Source organism: Triturus cristatus, chromosome 6 (assembly GCF_964204655.1).
Source record: "Triturus cristatus chromosome 6, aTriCri1.1, whole genome shotgun sequence".
Lineage (NCBI taxonomy): Eukaryota > Metazoa > Chordata > Amphibia > Caudata > Salamandridae > Triturus > Triturus cristatus.
The window spans coordinates 992,020,368-992,037,769 of NC_140589.1; the positions used below are offsets into that span (position 1 = coordinate 992,020,368).

Below are 17,402 nucleotides of genomic sequence, written 5' to 3' on the forward strand. Positions count from 1 at the left end.
TGAGGTTTTGTGCATGATCTGTGGGTGTAGAGGGTGTTACTAGCTCAGCGGGCCACCAGGAGTCATCACAAGCTATGGGAGCGGGTCCCAGGATGAAGACTTCAGTCTTGTCTGAGTTGAGTTTGAGGAAGCTGTCTCTCATCCCAGATGCCCGTGTTGTGGACTCACGTATTTAGGGTGCGGTGAGAGACTGTGTCAAAGGCGGCCGAGAGGTCCATGAGGATGAGGGCGGCTGTTTCGCCCCCTGTCAAGGAGGGGGTGGATGTCATCGGTAGCAGGGAGGTGGGCGGTCTCGGTGCTATGGTTACTTCGAAAGCCAGATTGCAAGATGTACAGGACATGGTTGGCCTCGATAAACTCGGATAGTTGGGCGTAGATGGCCTTCTTGATGACCTTGGCTGGGAAGGGGAGCAGGGAAATGGATTTGAAGTTCTTGAGGTCTGCAGGGTTGGCGGATGGCTTCTTCAGCAGGGGGTTGACCTCGGTGTGTTTCCAGTCATCGGGGAAGGTGGCAGTCTATATGGAGAAGTTGATGGTGTGGCGTAGCTCGGGTTAAAGGAGGTGGCAGCTCTGTGGAAGAAGTGGTGCAGGCAGGGGCCGAGGGGGGCCCTGAGAGGATGCTCTACATGGTCTTCAGCATGTCATCTGTGGTGAGTGGGGTCCAGTTGAGCAGAATCTGTTGGGGAACAGTGGCGTTAGGTGGGGTGGTGGCAGGCATAGTCGGAGGGTCTTAGGTGTCGAAGCTGTCATAGATCTGCCACATCTTGTGGTAGGAAAAGGTGTTGAGTTTGTTGCAGAGGTCTTGGAAGTGTGAAACATACGTGTTCTCACTGTTGGGCCACTAAAACTCCTTGACGATGGCGAAGACTTCTTTGCTGTTGTGTGCGCTGGCGTTGATTCTGTCTTGGAGTACCATTTTCTTTGTCATTTTGAGGAGGAGGTGGTGTGCGATGATGGTTGCTTTGAAGGCTGCATGGGCTTCCGGGGTTTTGTTGTTCCTCCATCTCTTCTTGAGCCGTTTACAGGTGTCTGGACTCCTGAAAGGCAGGAGTGAACCAGCCAGCTTTCTTGGAGTGTTGCTTTTCGGGAGCTTTCTTGAGTGGCACCAGAGTGTCAGAACAGTTGGAGATCCATCAGTGGAGTTTACATGCTGAGGTGCTGGCATCTGTGGATGTCGGTGATGGGGTTGTGCTGAGGGAGGCGATGAGATGTTCTTCGGTGACCTTGTTCCAGCTTCTGCTGAGAGGAGGTGGGCGCAGTGGTATACGGTGAGTTTGGTGAAAGTGAAATGGACACAGTGTTGGTCGGTTCAGAGGAGTTCAGAGGTGTGGCTGAAGGTGATGTTTTCACTAACGGAGAAGACGGGGTCGAGCGTGTGCCCTGCTCAGTGAGTTGGCAAGGTGACTAGCTGCTTGAATTGTATTTAAGCACAAAATTAACTGTTCGAGCAAGTCCAAGATTTAGGCTATTGAGGAGTTAGATTGATCAACAAATTAAATTGGCTGCTGCAAATTAACAAAAGTGCATTAAAGCTACACCAGGAATCTGGGGCCGTCATTAAGCTATTTAAGAAAACTAATTCGAGAACACTCTCTGTAGCTGTAGAAATATTTAACATCAAAGCTAAGAGTTCAACACGATATGGCTCAGAGCTATGGTGTTAAAGATAATAGGCTCGCCATGGTTAAAAATATGTGAATCAGGTCCTTACTACACCTCCCACAGAGTGCTCCTCAACTTCCCCAGCTGCTTGATCTAGGTGTGTGTCTGATTGCTACAACTCTTAATTTGAGACCCTTATTGTATTGTCATTGATTGTGGTCCACTGATAAAATAGTGCTTTATAGACTATCACTAATAGAAATATCACATTTTTGTGAACACTTGAAAGGTTCCTGGTTAGCCTATATTAAAATCATTTTATACAGAGTGGACCACCCCCTCTCTGACAGTCTCCATTTGAAGCAAACTTAGTAACACAAACAGTGATAAAAGAAATCAGGGGAAGAAGAAGTACAGAGATGTACTATGCAATCCCACGTAAAAAGTGTATTAAACTTGAGTGTCATCTTATGGAATCACGCAATGCGGATTTGCATTAAGAATTTTGAGATCTGATACCAATGAAGTGTTCGTTATTAGTGTTGCTAAATTTTTTAATTCTGCATGGATCATACGTAAGAAACATTTAGATGATGATCATCTCCTTATAATTGATTGCTGACCTTTTTATTGTTCTTTTAATTCATCTAATATTTTACATTATTACCATTTTAAAACTCCTTAATGCATAACACTCTTATGTAAGGCCTGTGTTTCAAAACATCTTTTCTAGAAGCATGTTTCCTGCTTTTCTAGTATTTATTTTATCATTGAAATTGCTTATATATCTATGCATTTGCATAATATATCATGGCTTTTTGGTTTATATGAGATAATTGTTATGCTATTTCTGTTATTGAATTATGATTTATGAATTTTGAATCTAAAATAAACAACAAAGTGAGAAATGTGGCAATCTTCATCATTGGGCTACTCACACCCAATGTGGGCTGTACCACTGTGAGTGGAATTGAGTTTTTTTTTAAAAATGTGGAATGTATACTCCATGCAATCAGACCAGAGATTCATTAAAGGAGCAGTTAAAACTATTTAAACCTATCCTAAATCTAGTTTATTATTTGATGTCCTGATAGGATTAAAATAATGAGTGGACGATATAAAAGGGATGCTAATTACCCTATCATCCTGAACTACCATCAACATGTTTCTGCCATCTTACGCATGCCCAAAGGTTCAGCAGCCTTTGTCAGGTTGTAGAATCTCTGGTTCAAACAGTAGTGCCCTATCATTGAAGGAAGTCAATCTTTACTAGAGGCACACATGTTTAGGATTTTAGAGTACCAACTTGGATGATAAGTGATTGTCATAACTCGATAGAAATCCTCCACCAAATTAAAAAATTGAGTGTATTCATATTTCAATTTAGACACCAAAATGAATGGAATAGCATACATATAATCAGAATTAAAACAAATTTTTAGCAATATAAAATCAATGCAAGATAATTCAGTGAAACTTTATCATTGTGGTCAATGGAAAAAACCAATAGTGACAATCAGTCATTTGCAGGTCAAGTTGTGTGGCACCCTAGCAAGCTAAAGGTGATGCGGGTCCCAGTACCCTGTCAATTTTACCTGGCCCAGGTATCCCAAAAGACAGAGTTGTCCTAGCTGTCCCTTGTGCTAATAGGGAGCTGTAGGAGAGCTGCCTCCATCACTGAAACGGTGTTGTGGGGATAAAACGCTGCAAAAAACATAACTAGGGAGTGGTAGCTGACATTGGTCATAGGTCGGATGGAGTTCCCTCTAGGTGCAGCGTCGAGTAAAGGGGTCTGTTGCTGAACTGGCGACTAACAAGCCTTTGCAGTGGTAAATAGAGCAGAAACTTACTTCAATGTCCTGTGGTTCTTGGGAACACTGTAGCTGCCTGTAACTTCATGGAAGGAAAGTATACAGTTCCCACAATGAATGCACTAAACCATCTGGATATGGGCGATCCCGTAGAGGGCCTGACGACCAGAGATTCTTCAGATCCAAAGTGCTGTTTTATCTGTGGTTTGTAGGGGAATAGTGCAACTAGTCCAGGGGAGTATGAGGGTGCTTCAGGCTTTCACAGGGGTCCCTCTGTCTGGGGAACAGAGAGATAGCATAGAGCAAGTCTCGATCAGGCAGTTCTAGTAGCATTGCCACAGGTGCAGGATATCCCTCTCTTTGCTTTGTGCAAGTCCTGTTGTCGCAGACACAGGTCTCTCCTTTGGTCATCTTTGATGCAGGTTGCTCAGAACTGAGGGTCTGCTGTCAGAGGTGTACCTTAAATCCTAGATTTAGAGGATTTAGGGGTGGGAGAGCAAGTAGCCTATGGTCTGATCACCCTACAGCTAGTCTGCCCCTGAGGTGGCCACATAGGGATGTGGGTCACCTTTTCTACCCAGAACCCTCTACGTTGCCAATTCTAAAAATGGTAGAAATCTCATTTTAGTGCACAAACTGGGTTGCCCACCTTAGAAGTGTGGCTAGCTTTCTGGGGGTGTACACCTCCATGACTAACTCATTTACTGTCTGTCTAGGGGCAGATACGCCTGGGGCCAGGGGGGCTGTGTCCTCCTCTAGGAGTCAGCCCTGATTTATATAAGAGGCGGTGTAGCCTTTGAAGCTCACCACCTTAATGTGTCACTTTACTAGCCTGTCTGTGATGTAAAAGGCGTGACCTCCTTTCTGCTCAGCCCTTTTTTCCTGACTCCTGGAAGTGGTCACACTGACTGGCAGAAGGTCTGAATACTGTCTTGGCAGCAGCAAGCGCAGGAAGCCCAGGTGTGCCAGCAGGAGCACAGAGAAACTGGGGCAACCAGGTGGGCAACTTCTAAGGTAGACATCTGGGTGTATATCAGATCATCCTGGACATGAGATTCATGTCAGGGGTGAGAAGGCATGTTGTTTGATACCAAACATGACATATTTAGGCAATACTATAATGGAGCTGCCAACCTCGGGTTTGCCCGTGTGCCAGCCCATGTTATCTTATGGACTGTCTATCACTATGGTGTTCTAGATATTTAAGCATGTATGCTTTCATTAAAAGGGTAGAGCCCTTATGGAGACTCATGTGGTGGAAAGAGCCAATGGTGGGGCCTCACACTTTAACCAATTAATTTTATACCATGAAAACTCAATAAACAGTCTAGTTGTTTTATCAGAGCCTCTGCTGATTCTGCATGGTGGGCTAGAGTCAGTAATATGTTGTCTAAGTGATAAAACACTTTGTGTTATCCTACTGATGCCGTTACTCTCCGGGTTTGGTCACTGTTCCAAATGTCAATGGCAAAGACCTCCAGTGCCATTAGGAAAAATAAATGTGACAATGGACATCCCAGCCTGGTACCCCGGTGAATTTGAAAGTGAGGGGAGTTGTGACTACTACAACTGACTAATGCAGTGGGTTGTGCTACATTCCCCTGACCAATGTGACGAAGTTTGACCTATACCAATCTTTTCCATCGTCCGGAACAGATATCACCATTCTACCACATCAAATGGCTTTTCAGAACCCAATGATAGGAGGACGTGTTTTTTGGAATCGTCTTTCGCTTTCCAAATGATGTATGACAGGGGGCGTAGGTAGTTAGTCGGAAAAAGCCCAAGGATGAAACCCACTAGCATGAGGTTGATTTAGTTTGGAAATTACTTTTTCAGATGATTTTCTAGAATTTTTACCATAACCTTAAAGTTAGTATTAATTACTAATATGGGTCTATAGTTGGAACACCCCATGGGAGGCTCTTCCCAGTTTTTGAATTCATGATAATCTGGCCCTAACAAACTTGTCCCTTAAATGCCCCTCCACCAGAGCTTCCTAGAACACAAAGGACAATAGTGGCTCAATCAGTGGTTTGATGATATTATATAATTTAATACGAAATCCACCGCCCCCCCTGGGGCTTTATTAAAGGCCATATCATCAATTGCTGTCACAATTTCTTCCTCAGAAAGGCCCTCTTCTATGGCATTTGATTGGTTTCTCGTCAGTGTGGGGATATATGATCTCGAGAAAAACTCAGTACCCTTTCTAGATTCGGATCATTCATCTGAGTTATATAGTGTTTCATACAAAGTCTGAAATGTAGACATGATATCTGTCAGATGTACTAAGAGTTCCATTTTTTTACTGCGCAGTATTATTCACCTAGATTCAAGTTGTCGAAGTTTGGCGCTAATAATCAGCCAGTCTTTTCTCCGTCTTTATAGGTCTTTGGCGCAAAGTGGAAACTTGATTTCTCTGATTCTGTCACATGTAGCTTATTTAATTTAGTTTTGACCTGAATTTTGGACTAAGTAGGAGACGAAACACTCTTGTTTCAATCAATCAATCAATCAATCAATCCAGGCTTTGTAAAGTGCGGCAAATTACTTGTGAATGTCTGAAGGCACTGAACTGTAGGCACAGGGAGATTAAGTGATTTGCCCAGAATTACAGGATGTCACGCCAACGCCGAGTAGCGAAACAGCATGTGTCTTTTTTCGTTGTGGCCTCGTCCCTCAATATAGCACCCTGTATACAGGCCTTCCCCGCACCCCACAATGTCGGAGCAGAAGAGACTGAATCTTTATAGTCCTCTAAGAATTGTTCTAAGTGTTTTCTCAGTCGGGCCTTGTCCTGTGAGATTTTGAGTTTGGAAATGGTCATGCACTAGGGGCCTTTAGAAGAGGCCATGTCTTCTGCAGATCAAGTAGATCATGGTCAGAAACCAGATGTTGCACTAAAGAGGCTGCCACTAGTTGTTTTGCCAGATTAGGCATCATTCCGAAATAGTCCATCCTGGGGGGCATAAGGTGAATGTATATGACCTGCACAGGGTTTTTTTTAAGTTACCAGGCTTGGACCATAGCATTGTTCTGAATAATGTATGTCACAATTTTCCAGTCTCTATAATTTCTGATGTCTGGTTTCTGAGACCTGTTTAAAACTGGGTCACTGGTGAAATTCCACTCGTCTACCATCAGCACTTTGGCCTTCCCGAACAAGGTGAGTAATCTACTTACCTTAGAGAGATTTGTCCCCCACGGAGGCAAACATGGATCCCACAACTATGCAGGTGTTGTAGATTATGAGATTTGCAAAGCTATATCTCCCACCGTCATCGGCCCATGTCTGCAATACTTTGGCTGACATTGATTTATATTAGTATCTGAACGCCTCTTTTCCTAGGGGATGTCGGGACATCTTGGGAAGAATCCCCTGAGTGAATGTAGCTCGTCTGGAGTGTTTTGCCTACCCAGACCCTACGTAGCTATGCACCCTCCTCAGTTGTCAGGTGTGTCTCTTGTAGTAGAGCGATATTGTGTCTGTGACATCCTAGGACTGTTAGGAATTTAGTAATCATGATGCAGTGTGTTAATCCGTTAACATTAAGGGATTCCCTTGGCAGTACAGAATTAGTGGACTTCTGCATTGTGTTACCTATTAGGGTGTCTTGTCCAATTGAGATTTATTATATGTGTATGTGATGGGGATGTTAGTGAGCAATCAATTGTAGGGGTTTCACTGTATATTTATGTGGACCGTTAGATGCATCCACAATACATGGACCTGATCTTAGGGAGTTGAGTAGAGTATGTTTGTATTGAATCCATAGAACAATGCATCTAGGAACTCCAATGATTGTGCTTCTTGAGTACGTAGTCTACCTACTGACTATATCTGTGAACTGGTGGATGTGCATCAGTGCCACCAGTCAGAGTTGCATTATATCATTCTCTATATGGCTGTCCTATTTTTCAGGTACAGTGTCCAAGGACTAGCTCCCTCCTCAGTGTATGTCAGTCGCCTTTCCCGTTGCTTGTGTCACGTAGAGGTTCTTCGAAATATTGTACTAGATGTGACCTATTAAGATCACCATCCATGCCTACTATTACCTCCTGATGAGGCCTGCAGAATGGCCTCATTACTTTTTTTCACCCTCCACTCCTCAACCCATCTAGACCATTAGCATACCTGTACATCGAAGGTGTGGCCATCTCAGTTACTCCACCCATATCCAAGGTAGGGGGTGTGATATTCACAGGGAGGCAATACCCACAATGTCCAAGCTGTTTCAGTTTGAGGGGTAATCAGGAGTTGCCTCTTTTCTTCATTTGGTTCTATTGTCATCTTTGTCTCCTTGCACCCATTTACTTGTCACGTTTTCCCAGCTGAGCTCTTCCTCAAGATATTTGTCTTCTGTTCCAACTTATTCTGTGTGATGCCCTGTATTCTCTGTTTTGGGGTGCATTTCCATATCCATATTCTCCAGTTCATTGAAAAATCTCTCTAGGTGGTCAGGTAGCTGTATTTCATCATGCGTCCTTTGAATGTGATCACCATCATGGATGGTTCCAATAGGCTGTATTTAATTTCCTTCCTGCATGGGGTGGAGGGCTGGGAAGTATTTTCTCTTGGTATTAGTGCTGTAAAGAAAAGGTCAGCAGAGAAGTATACCTGGTTATTCTCAAGTTGGTATGGCCCATGTTTTTTCGCCATAATGATGATCGAACCTCTTATTAGTGTATAACTCAACGGATTAGTGTTTGGCACGGGGCTGGTGGCGCTGTTATGAGATCACGCTAAATTCGCCCATTGGAGTTCTAACGGGGTTCAAATGTAATGTTAATAGTGTATTTTTATTTTAAAATTTTTTTTTCATTACCATCATAGCAATACATATCTCAGCGGATAGGATCTTGTGCCTAGGGCCCATACAGGGGTACCTGTATTACAAAATCATAATACAAAGCAATCAAACAATAACTCTGCATGTTTGCCTACCCATGTGTAGATAATCCCTCACAGAAAAGAAGAACCAAGACACCTGAATTGGAGGTGAAGCAGTGCATTGGGTGTAAAGTATTCATCATCAGGGATAAGGGGAAATGGACAACTTAACTTAACAAAGGAGCCGGCGAGGTCTAAGCAGGGTGGTGGGGTGCCAGGACAGCTCCTATATGTAAGAATGAGGGAACCCACAGGGTCAGGAATTTTAGGCTGTGCCATCGCCCAGTCCAGGGTCCATCAGGTTAGCCTTTCTCATTGGAAACATCATCAGAAATTGGTAATAGTCACCCCATATCATCTATTTGGGGACAGTCCTGAAGGATCAAGACCCACGCTTGTGCGTGATCAGGGCTCCACAGTCCTGCGCTTAAGTATGAAGTCTCGCTCCCTCACACGCAGTCCATTTAGACAGCTCCCTATTCCACTGCTGGAGTGTGGGACCTCTGGGAGATTTCGATAACATAGTATTCTAATGTTGTGCAAGGATCGGGGGAAATATTTAAGAGTGTTGGGGGTCGATTAAGTAGAAAAGAGTGCATGTCATCTTTTTTCTGCCTGCTCAGGAATTCTTCAGATTTGTACATTGTTTTCTGAGTCTACCTTTTTTTGTACAGTCTATATAATTCAGGGCCACATTATGGTTGGGTGTCTAGCTGCCTCTCCACGGCAGTTATCCCACAATCTACGGATTTAATTTGGTAATTTCCTCTCATAGAGACTGGACTTCCGTGGTGTTTGCCAGTACTGCTGAGTGTACTGTTCCTATTGAAAGATTAATGTTCCTATTGAAATTTTGATGTCCACAAATTCTTTCAGCAGTGTTGTTAAGGCTGTGTCTTGTACCTGCAGTGTCTGCCACGTCCGCAGTTAGTGATTTCTGTTTGGGATGGTTGACCACTGCTTCTGAAAATAGATGTTGGCTCACCTGTTTGGCCTTTGACATTTGTGTGATTGAAGGATAAAACATGTGTTTGTCCAGTAGCATGTACCGCTTTGTGTATGGAGATATCATATTATGTCTATTAGATCTTGATGGCTAGTGGGCTTCCTTATCCTAGAGTCAGGGGAGGAAAAATGTTCATCTATGTGGCGGTGGTTGCCGGGTGAATACCTGGGAAAACTGGAAATGCCAACCCCCCTCCTCCTCCTTCCTTGTATCGGGTGGTAAGAAATTGACTATCTTAATTTGGAAACCCTCCTTGCTTCTGGATAATGCAGCAGTTCACGGTCACACCTGGACTGTTGAGTTAAGGTGGCCTGATGAGAGGGGCGGCTTGCAGGTTGAATCTTCAGATATATTTATTGCAGTAAGAGGCTTGAGAGTACATAAAGAACTTGTCGCAGCAGTAGGTTCATTATTACAAATAGGTAGATTTTTGTTCTTCCAGGGAGCTGGATAGATTATCATAGCCCTTAACAATAACTGTCCATATGCATCCTTGCATTGTCCTAGATTTGATTAGAGGTACAAAAACTACAATGCGTTTAATTATTTTTGGTGATATCAGGTGTTTAAATTTCACGAACAATCAAACAGTTGCCTTTGGCACTAAAATGCATGCATACCCCCCACTCGCCAGCCCACGACTGTCACCTATACTAAATGCCTTCCTCCAGAAACCATAGAACTGAATCTAGCATTTGATCCAAATATTTATCATATTTTTGAAGAAATTACCATAAGATCGTTTACATTTCTGGAAAACGATTGCTAATTCTTTAGGGATAAAAAATTTTCTTTCACTTATATTTCCCTGGGTAAGAAAAGACGACCGTACATCACTTAAATGGTTCATTTATGTGTTTATTGTGAGTTTTAGCCATTATTTGATGCTACCTCTTGTAATTTAATGACACATTTAAAATGGTCTCTTGCCGCAGGTCTCAACTGTCTGCTAATCCAAATTTCATTATTCTACAATTATGTCCCTTTTCTCATCTCATTAAATCAAAGACTCCATATAATTATGCAGTTCAGTTCGGATTTACACTGTAAAACATTAAGAGCAGAGGCCCAAAATTGTTCTTAGGAGCGCGCTATCGAAGACTTCCTAGTCCTAAATCCATCTCATGTCTCTATCTTCCACCGCCCAACACTTCCTGTCTCTTTATCCAACTCTTGCGGGTTCTTTTTCATTTCGCCTTACTCACTTTGTCACCAATTTCCTATGGTTCTGTGATTCACTTTTTTCCCCCTTTTCTGCCTTTCTTTCTTTTGGTCTGAGCTAAAGTCTTATGATGATGAAAAACGAGTTTGGGTTGCCAAAATGAGTGCCGTTGCGCAACGCTACAAACAGCAGGTTGTCAACACCCTTTTTTGAAAGCCAATCAGCGCAATACTTAATGCACCTGGGGCTAGATGCACTACTCTTTTTTGCGGCCGCAAACGGGAGATCCTCCCGTTTGCAACCTCAGAAAAGGGTAATGGCATGTACAAATGCTATTTTGCAACTCCCGCTATTAGGAAGGGGCATCCCTTCCTAATAGCGAGTCATCATGCCATATACAATTGTTTTGCCACCGCATTTACGGCTGCAAAACACTCGTAGTTTACCACCTACCCCTTTGTGTATATGTGATAAAATATTTTTAAGAGCAGGCAGTGGTCCCAGGGACCACTGCCTGCCCTTAAAGAAATGAAACTGAAAAGTTTCATTTTTTTTTTAAATACATCCCGTTTTCCTTTAAGGATAACGGGTGCTTTAAAAAAAAAAAGAAGACTGCTTTATTTAAAAGCAGTCCCAAACATTGTGGTCTGCTGACCCCAGCAGGCCTCCATCACTTGGAGTGCTAGCCTTTCCTACTGGGGTCCCAAATTGCACCTGTATCATTAATATTCATGAGGCATGCAATTTGCGACCCAATTAGGAATCGCAGTGTCGAAGACACTGTTATAGACCCCAATTTGCAAGTCTCAAATTGCAAATCGCAAATGCGACGCAATTTGCGAGTCACAAATTGGAGGGTCGAACATCTGGCCCCTGATTCAAAGCTTTATTTGAAACCTGAGAAAAAATCAATTGAACAATACAGCATCACACAATCTATGAATTGTAAACCTACACAAACAATACATTGCATCTGTAAAGAAGCAAACGTCAATAGCGTGTATTATTTATTTTATTGAATTAAAAGATCAACATTCAAAATAAAGATAGACATCTCTTATTCTGCCATTCATCTCCATGACAGGAGTTGTTTTTTATGACAATAAAGTAAAAACATTTCAAGGTATCTTGGCGAACAAAATAACGCTTCTCCTCTGTGAGGGAATTTTGAAGATCTTGCCGGGAATGCAAGTGGGCGGCTCGGAATACTGGAACTGCTCCGAGATTCCTGACACGATTTCCTGTCCTAGGCCTTCTGCGAATTACATCACTTCAAAAAGGCCTGGTTTCCAATTGGTCTGTAAAAATGAGGATCATTTCACTAAACAGAAACACTCCAGCTGCAGCGAAAAAAAGAAAAACAAATTCCCGAAGTGTGTGAACTTTTGTCCTTAGATTTGTTATGCTGTCTGAAATGTGCATGCACCAGTACATATGTCAAGTCCTTTTATCACAACGCCTGAATTATGCATTTTCACGCATATCGAGTTCTACTTTATGCTGCCTACGACACACATGGATATTCAATAAAAAATTGAAACACAAAAAAGACACACATGGATACATGGGTCAAGTTTTACTGGGACTAGAAAACACTCAAATCGGTGCAAAGATAAAATCCAGGCTCAAGCTGCAAGTTCATTGGTCAATCGTGGTGGCTTAAAGGAGACGACCCTTGATTTTTTTAGGATGGAATTGAAGTTGGGCGTAGCCATCTTTTCTGTAATGAAAGGGGATACGCCAGGGTGCTGTGTCTAAAACGTCAGCCACACCGCTTCATATTTTATGCACTGTCAGGTTAGTTAAAGCCGTGCTTTCTGCCGCTTGAAACGTTATCCAGGAGGTTCATTTGTGAGGCAATGTGTAGGTGGTTTGGAGCTAACCACACATTATTTATTTACAGGCACATGCATCAAAGAAAAAACCGGTCGCAAACGGGCAGATTCTCAGAATCGGCCCCTTTGCGACCGGTATTTTTGCATTTGGGATGCATCATCCCAAATGCAAAAATCGCAATTTAAGGAATCTCTCAATTGCGATTACTTAAATTGCAATTGCATTTAAGGAATCCCAAATCAAGATTCCTTAAATGCAATGCATTAAAGTTAAAAAAAATTGCGATTTCGCTAATAGGGGGAGCAAATTACCATGAAGTTGAACTTCATGGTAATTTGTAAAAACTTTGAAAAATGCACTTTTGTGCATTTTTCAAAGTTTCATGTTGCGCACACACATGCCCTTGGGGATAGACGGAGTGTTGAACATTGCAAGCACTCACCCCCAGTCAACTGATCTGGGTTTAATCCATCACCGTTCTTTAGCCCACTCTGCCACCCCAGTTCAAACATGGCCATATGCAAATCAGTCTGACCCTGTGCCTCATGGGAACAGTCCAGTCCGAACTGCCAAGCCATGTCTTCCCTGGACCGGAAACAAGCTTCCTAGGACCGGTTTCTGGCATTTCAGCTGTCTTCAGCCAGGCTTGCTTGAATCCAGTGGCAAAGTGAGCAAGGGACTCACGTCTGAGCATACCCTGCCAACTTATGGCGAACAAAGCAAAAACCAAAGGAAATGATGGACCGAGTGTTGAACATTGCAAGCACTCACCCCCAGTCAACTGATCTGGGTTTAATCCATCACCGTTCTTTAGCCCACTCTGCCACCCCAGTTCAAACATGGCCATATGCAAATCAGTCTGACCCTGTGCCTCATGGGAACAGTCCAGTCCGAACTGCCAAGCCATGTCTTCCCTGGACCGGAAACAAGCTTCCTAGGACCGGTTTCTGGCATTTCAGCTGTCTTCAGCCAGGCTTGCTTGAATCCAGTGGCAAAGTGAGCAAGGGAATCACGTCTGAGCATACCCTGCCAACTTATGGCGAACAAAGCAAAAACCAAAGGAAATGATGGACGGAGTGTTGAACATTGCAAGCACTCACCCCCAGTCAACTGATCTGGGTTTAATCCATCACCGTTCTTTAGCCCACTCTGCCACCCCAGTTCTAACATGGCCATATGCAAATCAGTCTGACCCTGTGCCTCATGGGAACAGTCCAGCCCGAACTGCCAAGCCATGTCTTCCCTGGGCCGCATGTGTGTGTGCAACATATGTGCACAGATCAATTTCAGGGGTGCAATAGGGTGTCATTTTGACACCCTTGCACCCTTGAAATTGCATGAGCTATTTGCGAGTACCTACTGGTACTCGCAAATTGCTCATGCAATCTCCAATTCATTCCTATGGGCCTGCAGGCCCATAGGAATAAATGGGATGCCATTCCTTAATTGCGACTCGCAATTTACGAGTCGCAATTAAGGAATGTGTAGGAATCGCTATTTTTATAGCGATTCCTACATGCATAGGCTTTTGCAATTCCTTAATTGTGATTCCTTAATAATCGTAATTAAGGAATCGCAAAAGCCTACGTTGATGCATGTGCCAGTTAGTTTGTTAATTTAGTTACCTATCAGGGATTTCTTGTGACTGTTCCCTGAGCATGCTGATTGAGAACACCAAGAGCATGAAAGAGGTTTGGCGCGAGGGTGTAAAATGGGTGTCAAAAGAAAGCCAGCAAAACACTTTCACATCTTCAAGCAGAACATCCCAAAGGTAGAGTGGCATTCTTTCCCTCCAGTGTGTCATTTCAGACCTTGGGTATTTTAACAGCAGAGAAGTTCTCATCCAGGTACCTCTTCGCAGTCCAGGTGGGAATGTCAGAAAGAATACAGTTTTTATTGCTGCACAGCTGGTTCCTTGCCTCTGGGTCTTGTGCTCTGGGATTGCGTTTATGAAGATTTTTTTTTTTTTTTAGGACTGTTACAGTAAGCTTGTTGTTTTTCACTAAGCTGAAACTGTAAATCAATGTTAGGTTGTGATTTCAGTGTTTCATTTCTGTGGCCCGATAAGGTTTGTGAGCCACGGACGCCATCTTGAAGTAGTCTCTTAGGTATATTAAAAGCCTGTTAAATTATAGTAATGCAGGATTTATGGAATCAAATATTTTCCTATCTAAGGCTATTCATGATGCATGCCTTATTCATTGATGATTTCTTCTGGTTTGACGTATAGTAGTCAAGCAGGGTGAGGACACGGGAACTCATTAGGTGCTCCCAGTGGTGGAAGTTAAGCATGGGTGCAACTTTACATAGCAGGTTTTGCTGCCTGTGTGCAGTCTTGAATACGGCATCACTTGAAGGCTGATGGAGATAAGAGTAGGTTCATAGAGCTTTCTACTATTAATATAATTATCTACTCTTGTGTATGGCTATCATAGTGAACTGTTAGCATATCAAAGAAGTCTGATCTGTTATTCACTGCTGTGCCATCACACCAGTTACAAGCCAAACTAAGTTCTCACTGTTTATTGTTATCAACTTTGGAGGTAGTACAATGGCCACTTGCTCTAATTTGTTTCGGTCTCCCCTGAGGGAAGCGGTGGGAGCTGGTGTACATTATGGCATAGTCACCGAGTGCTTCCCCTTCCTCCTGCGGGTTTTCATAAAAGCGCTGAAGACAGCTGAGCTCTTCTTTTTTGCATGATAATGAATGGCTTAACATGATGCTTGCTCCTGCTCTCTGAAACAGAAAGGATATCAGTGGACTGAGAAAGAAGGAGAGAAGGTAGAGGGAGGCAGTCAATGGCGGCCACTATGTAGCAGTGTGGCATGGGTGGGGGGGAATGGAAAAAAGGGGAAAAAACACTTCCATGCACGCCGGCCACTTACTCTTCTGCTCTTTATGGAGTCCAGGAGCAGGAAGGAAACAGGAACCAGGAGGCTCCCAGAATCCTCTAGCCAATCACAACGCTGCGTTACAGCAGCATTGTGATTGGTCTAAGCGCCGTGGTTCGGCACTCAGGCAGAAACTGGGAGGCTGGGCACGTTCTCCACCCAGACTGTGTATTACAGCTGGTGGAGAACATGCAAACTACGTATGACTGTTTGGCTGGCCTGAGACGGCCAGCCAAACCGTCATGCGCAGTTAAGAGTGCCACCACTCCTCCCTCTGTTCCTGTGACGTCCAGCCCCACCCCTAACCAGCCGAGACAGGAATGGAAAAATAAAATGATCAAAACGTTGAGTTATTATCATTTAATTTTTCCTTTCTCAACTGCTCACAGAGCAGCGGGGCGACACTCCTCCCCCTTAGTGGAGGACTCACCCCTGGAGGCAGGGAGGGATACCAGATGGAAGGTGTTTTTCTTTATTTAATGAATTTCAAGGGAGAGAAGCATGAAAGTTCTGAATGGGGCGGAAAAGGTTCCAGAACATCAGGGTCCAGGTTTAATAAGCCTTTGCATCAGCACTAAGTGACAGAAAGCAATGGAAAGTCTCACAATGGTATTAAGTATAAGAGCAAAAGGTGTTTACACTGGAATGGTATAAAAACACCTTTGCGCTGCTTTACTTATTACTGGGGCAATTCAAGAGAGACAATTGTAAGTTTTGATATAAAGCCCAATCAAATAAATTATCAAGAGCAGGCTTTGTCTCAAAATCGATGACTTTTAAGCAGGCATTAACAAGATGAAATCTGTTTATTTCTTAAAAAACACATTACATACATCTAATGGGTGAGCCTCTTCTAAGTTTATCTACACATAGGGATGTGTACTTGAAGGGCATGCTCTGGGCCGGACTGGCCGTAGCGGGCACCGGGCAATCCCCCGGTGGGCCCGCTTGTGGGGGGCGGTTTTGGGCCCCTGGGGGCCATTTTTGTTACATAGCATAGCTGCAAAAGCGGCCCTGTAACAAAATCGGCCGAAAATCGGCCCTGGCAAAGAGCTCGGCGGCACCCCCAACCCCCCAGGGGGGCCGGCCGAGCACTTTGCCAGGGCCGGTTTTGGTTCCCAGTCCGGCCCTGCGGCATGCTTGCTGTAAAAATGATATGCTAGAAAATGGGTACCCCCAAACATTTTCCAGGAGGCCGTAAGTGTGGTGTGTCAAAGTCACACCACACACCACACTTTTGCATTTGCATCAGTCTTAGAAAACTCTTTGTGGCAGGAATTAACAAAAGGCAGTTTTTCACTTTAGATTCCAAGCGACATCATACACAACCCAAACTTCCCCCTCTTTGGCTTCAAACTCCTTGATGAACAACAGCCTCTCTTTTGACACATACCCTTTATACTTTTCTTTCATGGTATAGTGGAATGAAGACAGATCCTTTGGAAGGGGATCCACTTAATAATGTGAAACCATTCAAGTGATTATCCATCTGAGCTGAAGAAGCATTTTCCCCTAAATGTTATGACAATGCAGGCATTAATTTGATATTAGCTTGTAAAGAAAACGTGGCACTGAAATGTTATATCATATTTTTTTTCTACAAATCTTTTTACAAGAGGATAATATATATATGTTAATATATATATGTTTTTTATCCCCAGATTCAGTTAAACAGCCGAGGCCTAATATATTCCGTTGGCTTGCTGTTGGCGTCAGTTTTTGTCACGGTTTGTATAAAAACATATTTTATTTGCTTTGAACAAAAGTCATAGAGTCGATGTTTCAACATTTTCTCCAAGTCTTCATTATGCGCCCCAATATGAATCCATTTTTATTAGCATGAATTCGCTTGGTGCTGTTTTGATCAGTATTGGGGCAAAGATGTGTTACACAGAGCATGTGACGGGCTACGCAGTGAGATGTGACTGCGCCAACTTGACTCTTGGCGGAAAGGAAAAAAAGTGAATGTTGACTGTATTGCACATTTGGATATTCATAGGTTGCTTCTACTGTTCTGAAGAGGAAAGGAAATGAGGGGGAAAGACAGCGGGGTGAATTTACAAGGAAATGACGGGGCACAGAGCTGCAGCAAATTTTGCAGCACCACGCTTCGCCATTTCCAAAAAGCAGGGATGCGCCATATTTACAGCAATACAGCGCCCCCCTCTATTTTCCCTAGCTCTGACACTAAAAATAGCT

At 43.4% G+C, this 17,402-nt stretch overlaps 1 protein-coding gene across 1 annotated transcript in view; it reads left to right on the forward strand.

Annotated features, from left to right (window-relative positions):
- The window catches only part of SLC24A3 (solute carrier family 24 member 3), a 1,192,172-nt gene that overhangs the window by 1,144,578 nt on the left and 30,192 nt on the right, over nt 1-17,402 (forward strand). The window contains exon 16 of the mRNA XM_085611775.1: nt 16,865-16,930. Within this exon, the coding sequence (XP_085467901.1) occupies nt 16,865-16,930 (66 nt within the window). The remainder of the gene's footprint in view (nt 1-16,864; nt 16,931-17,402) is intronic.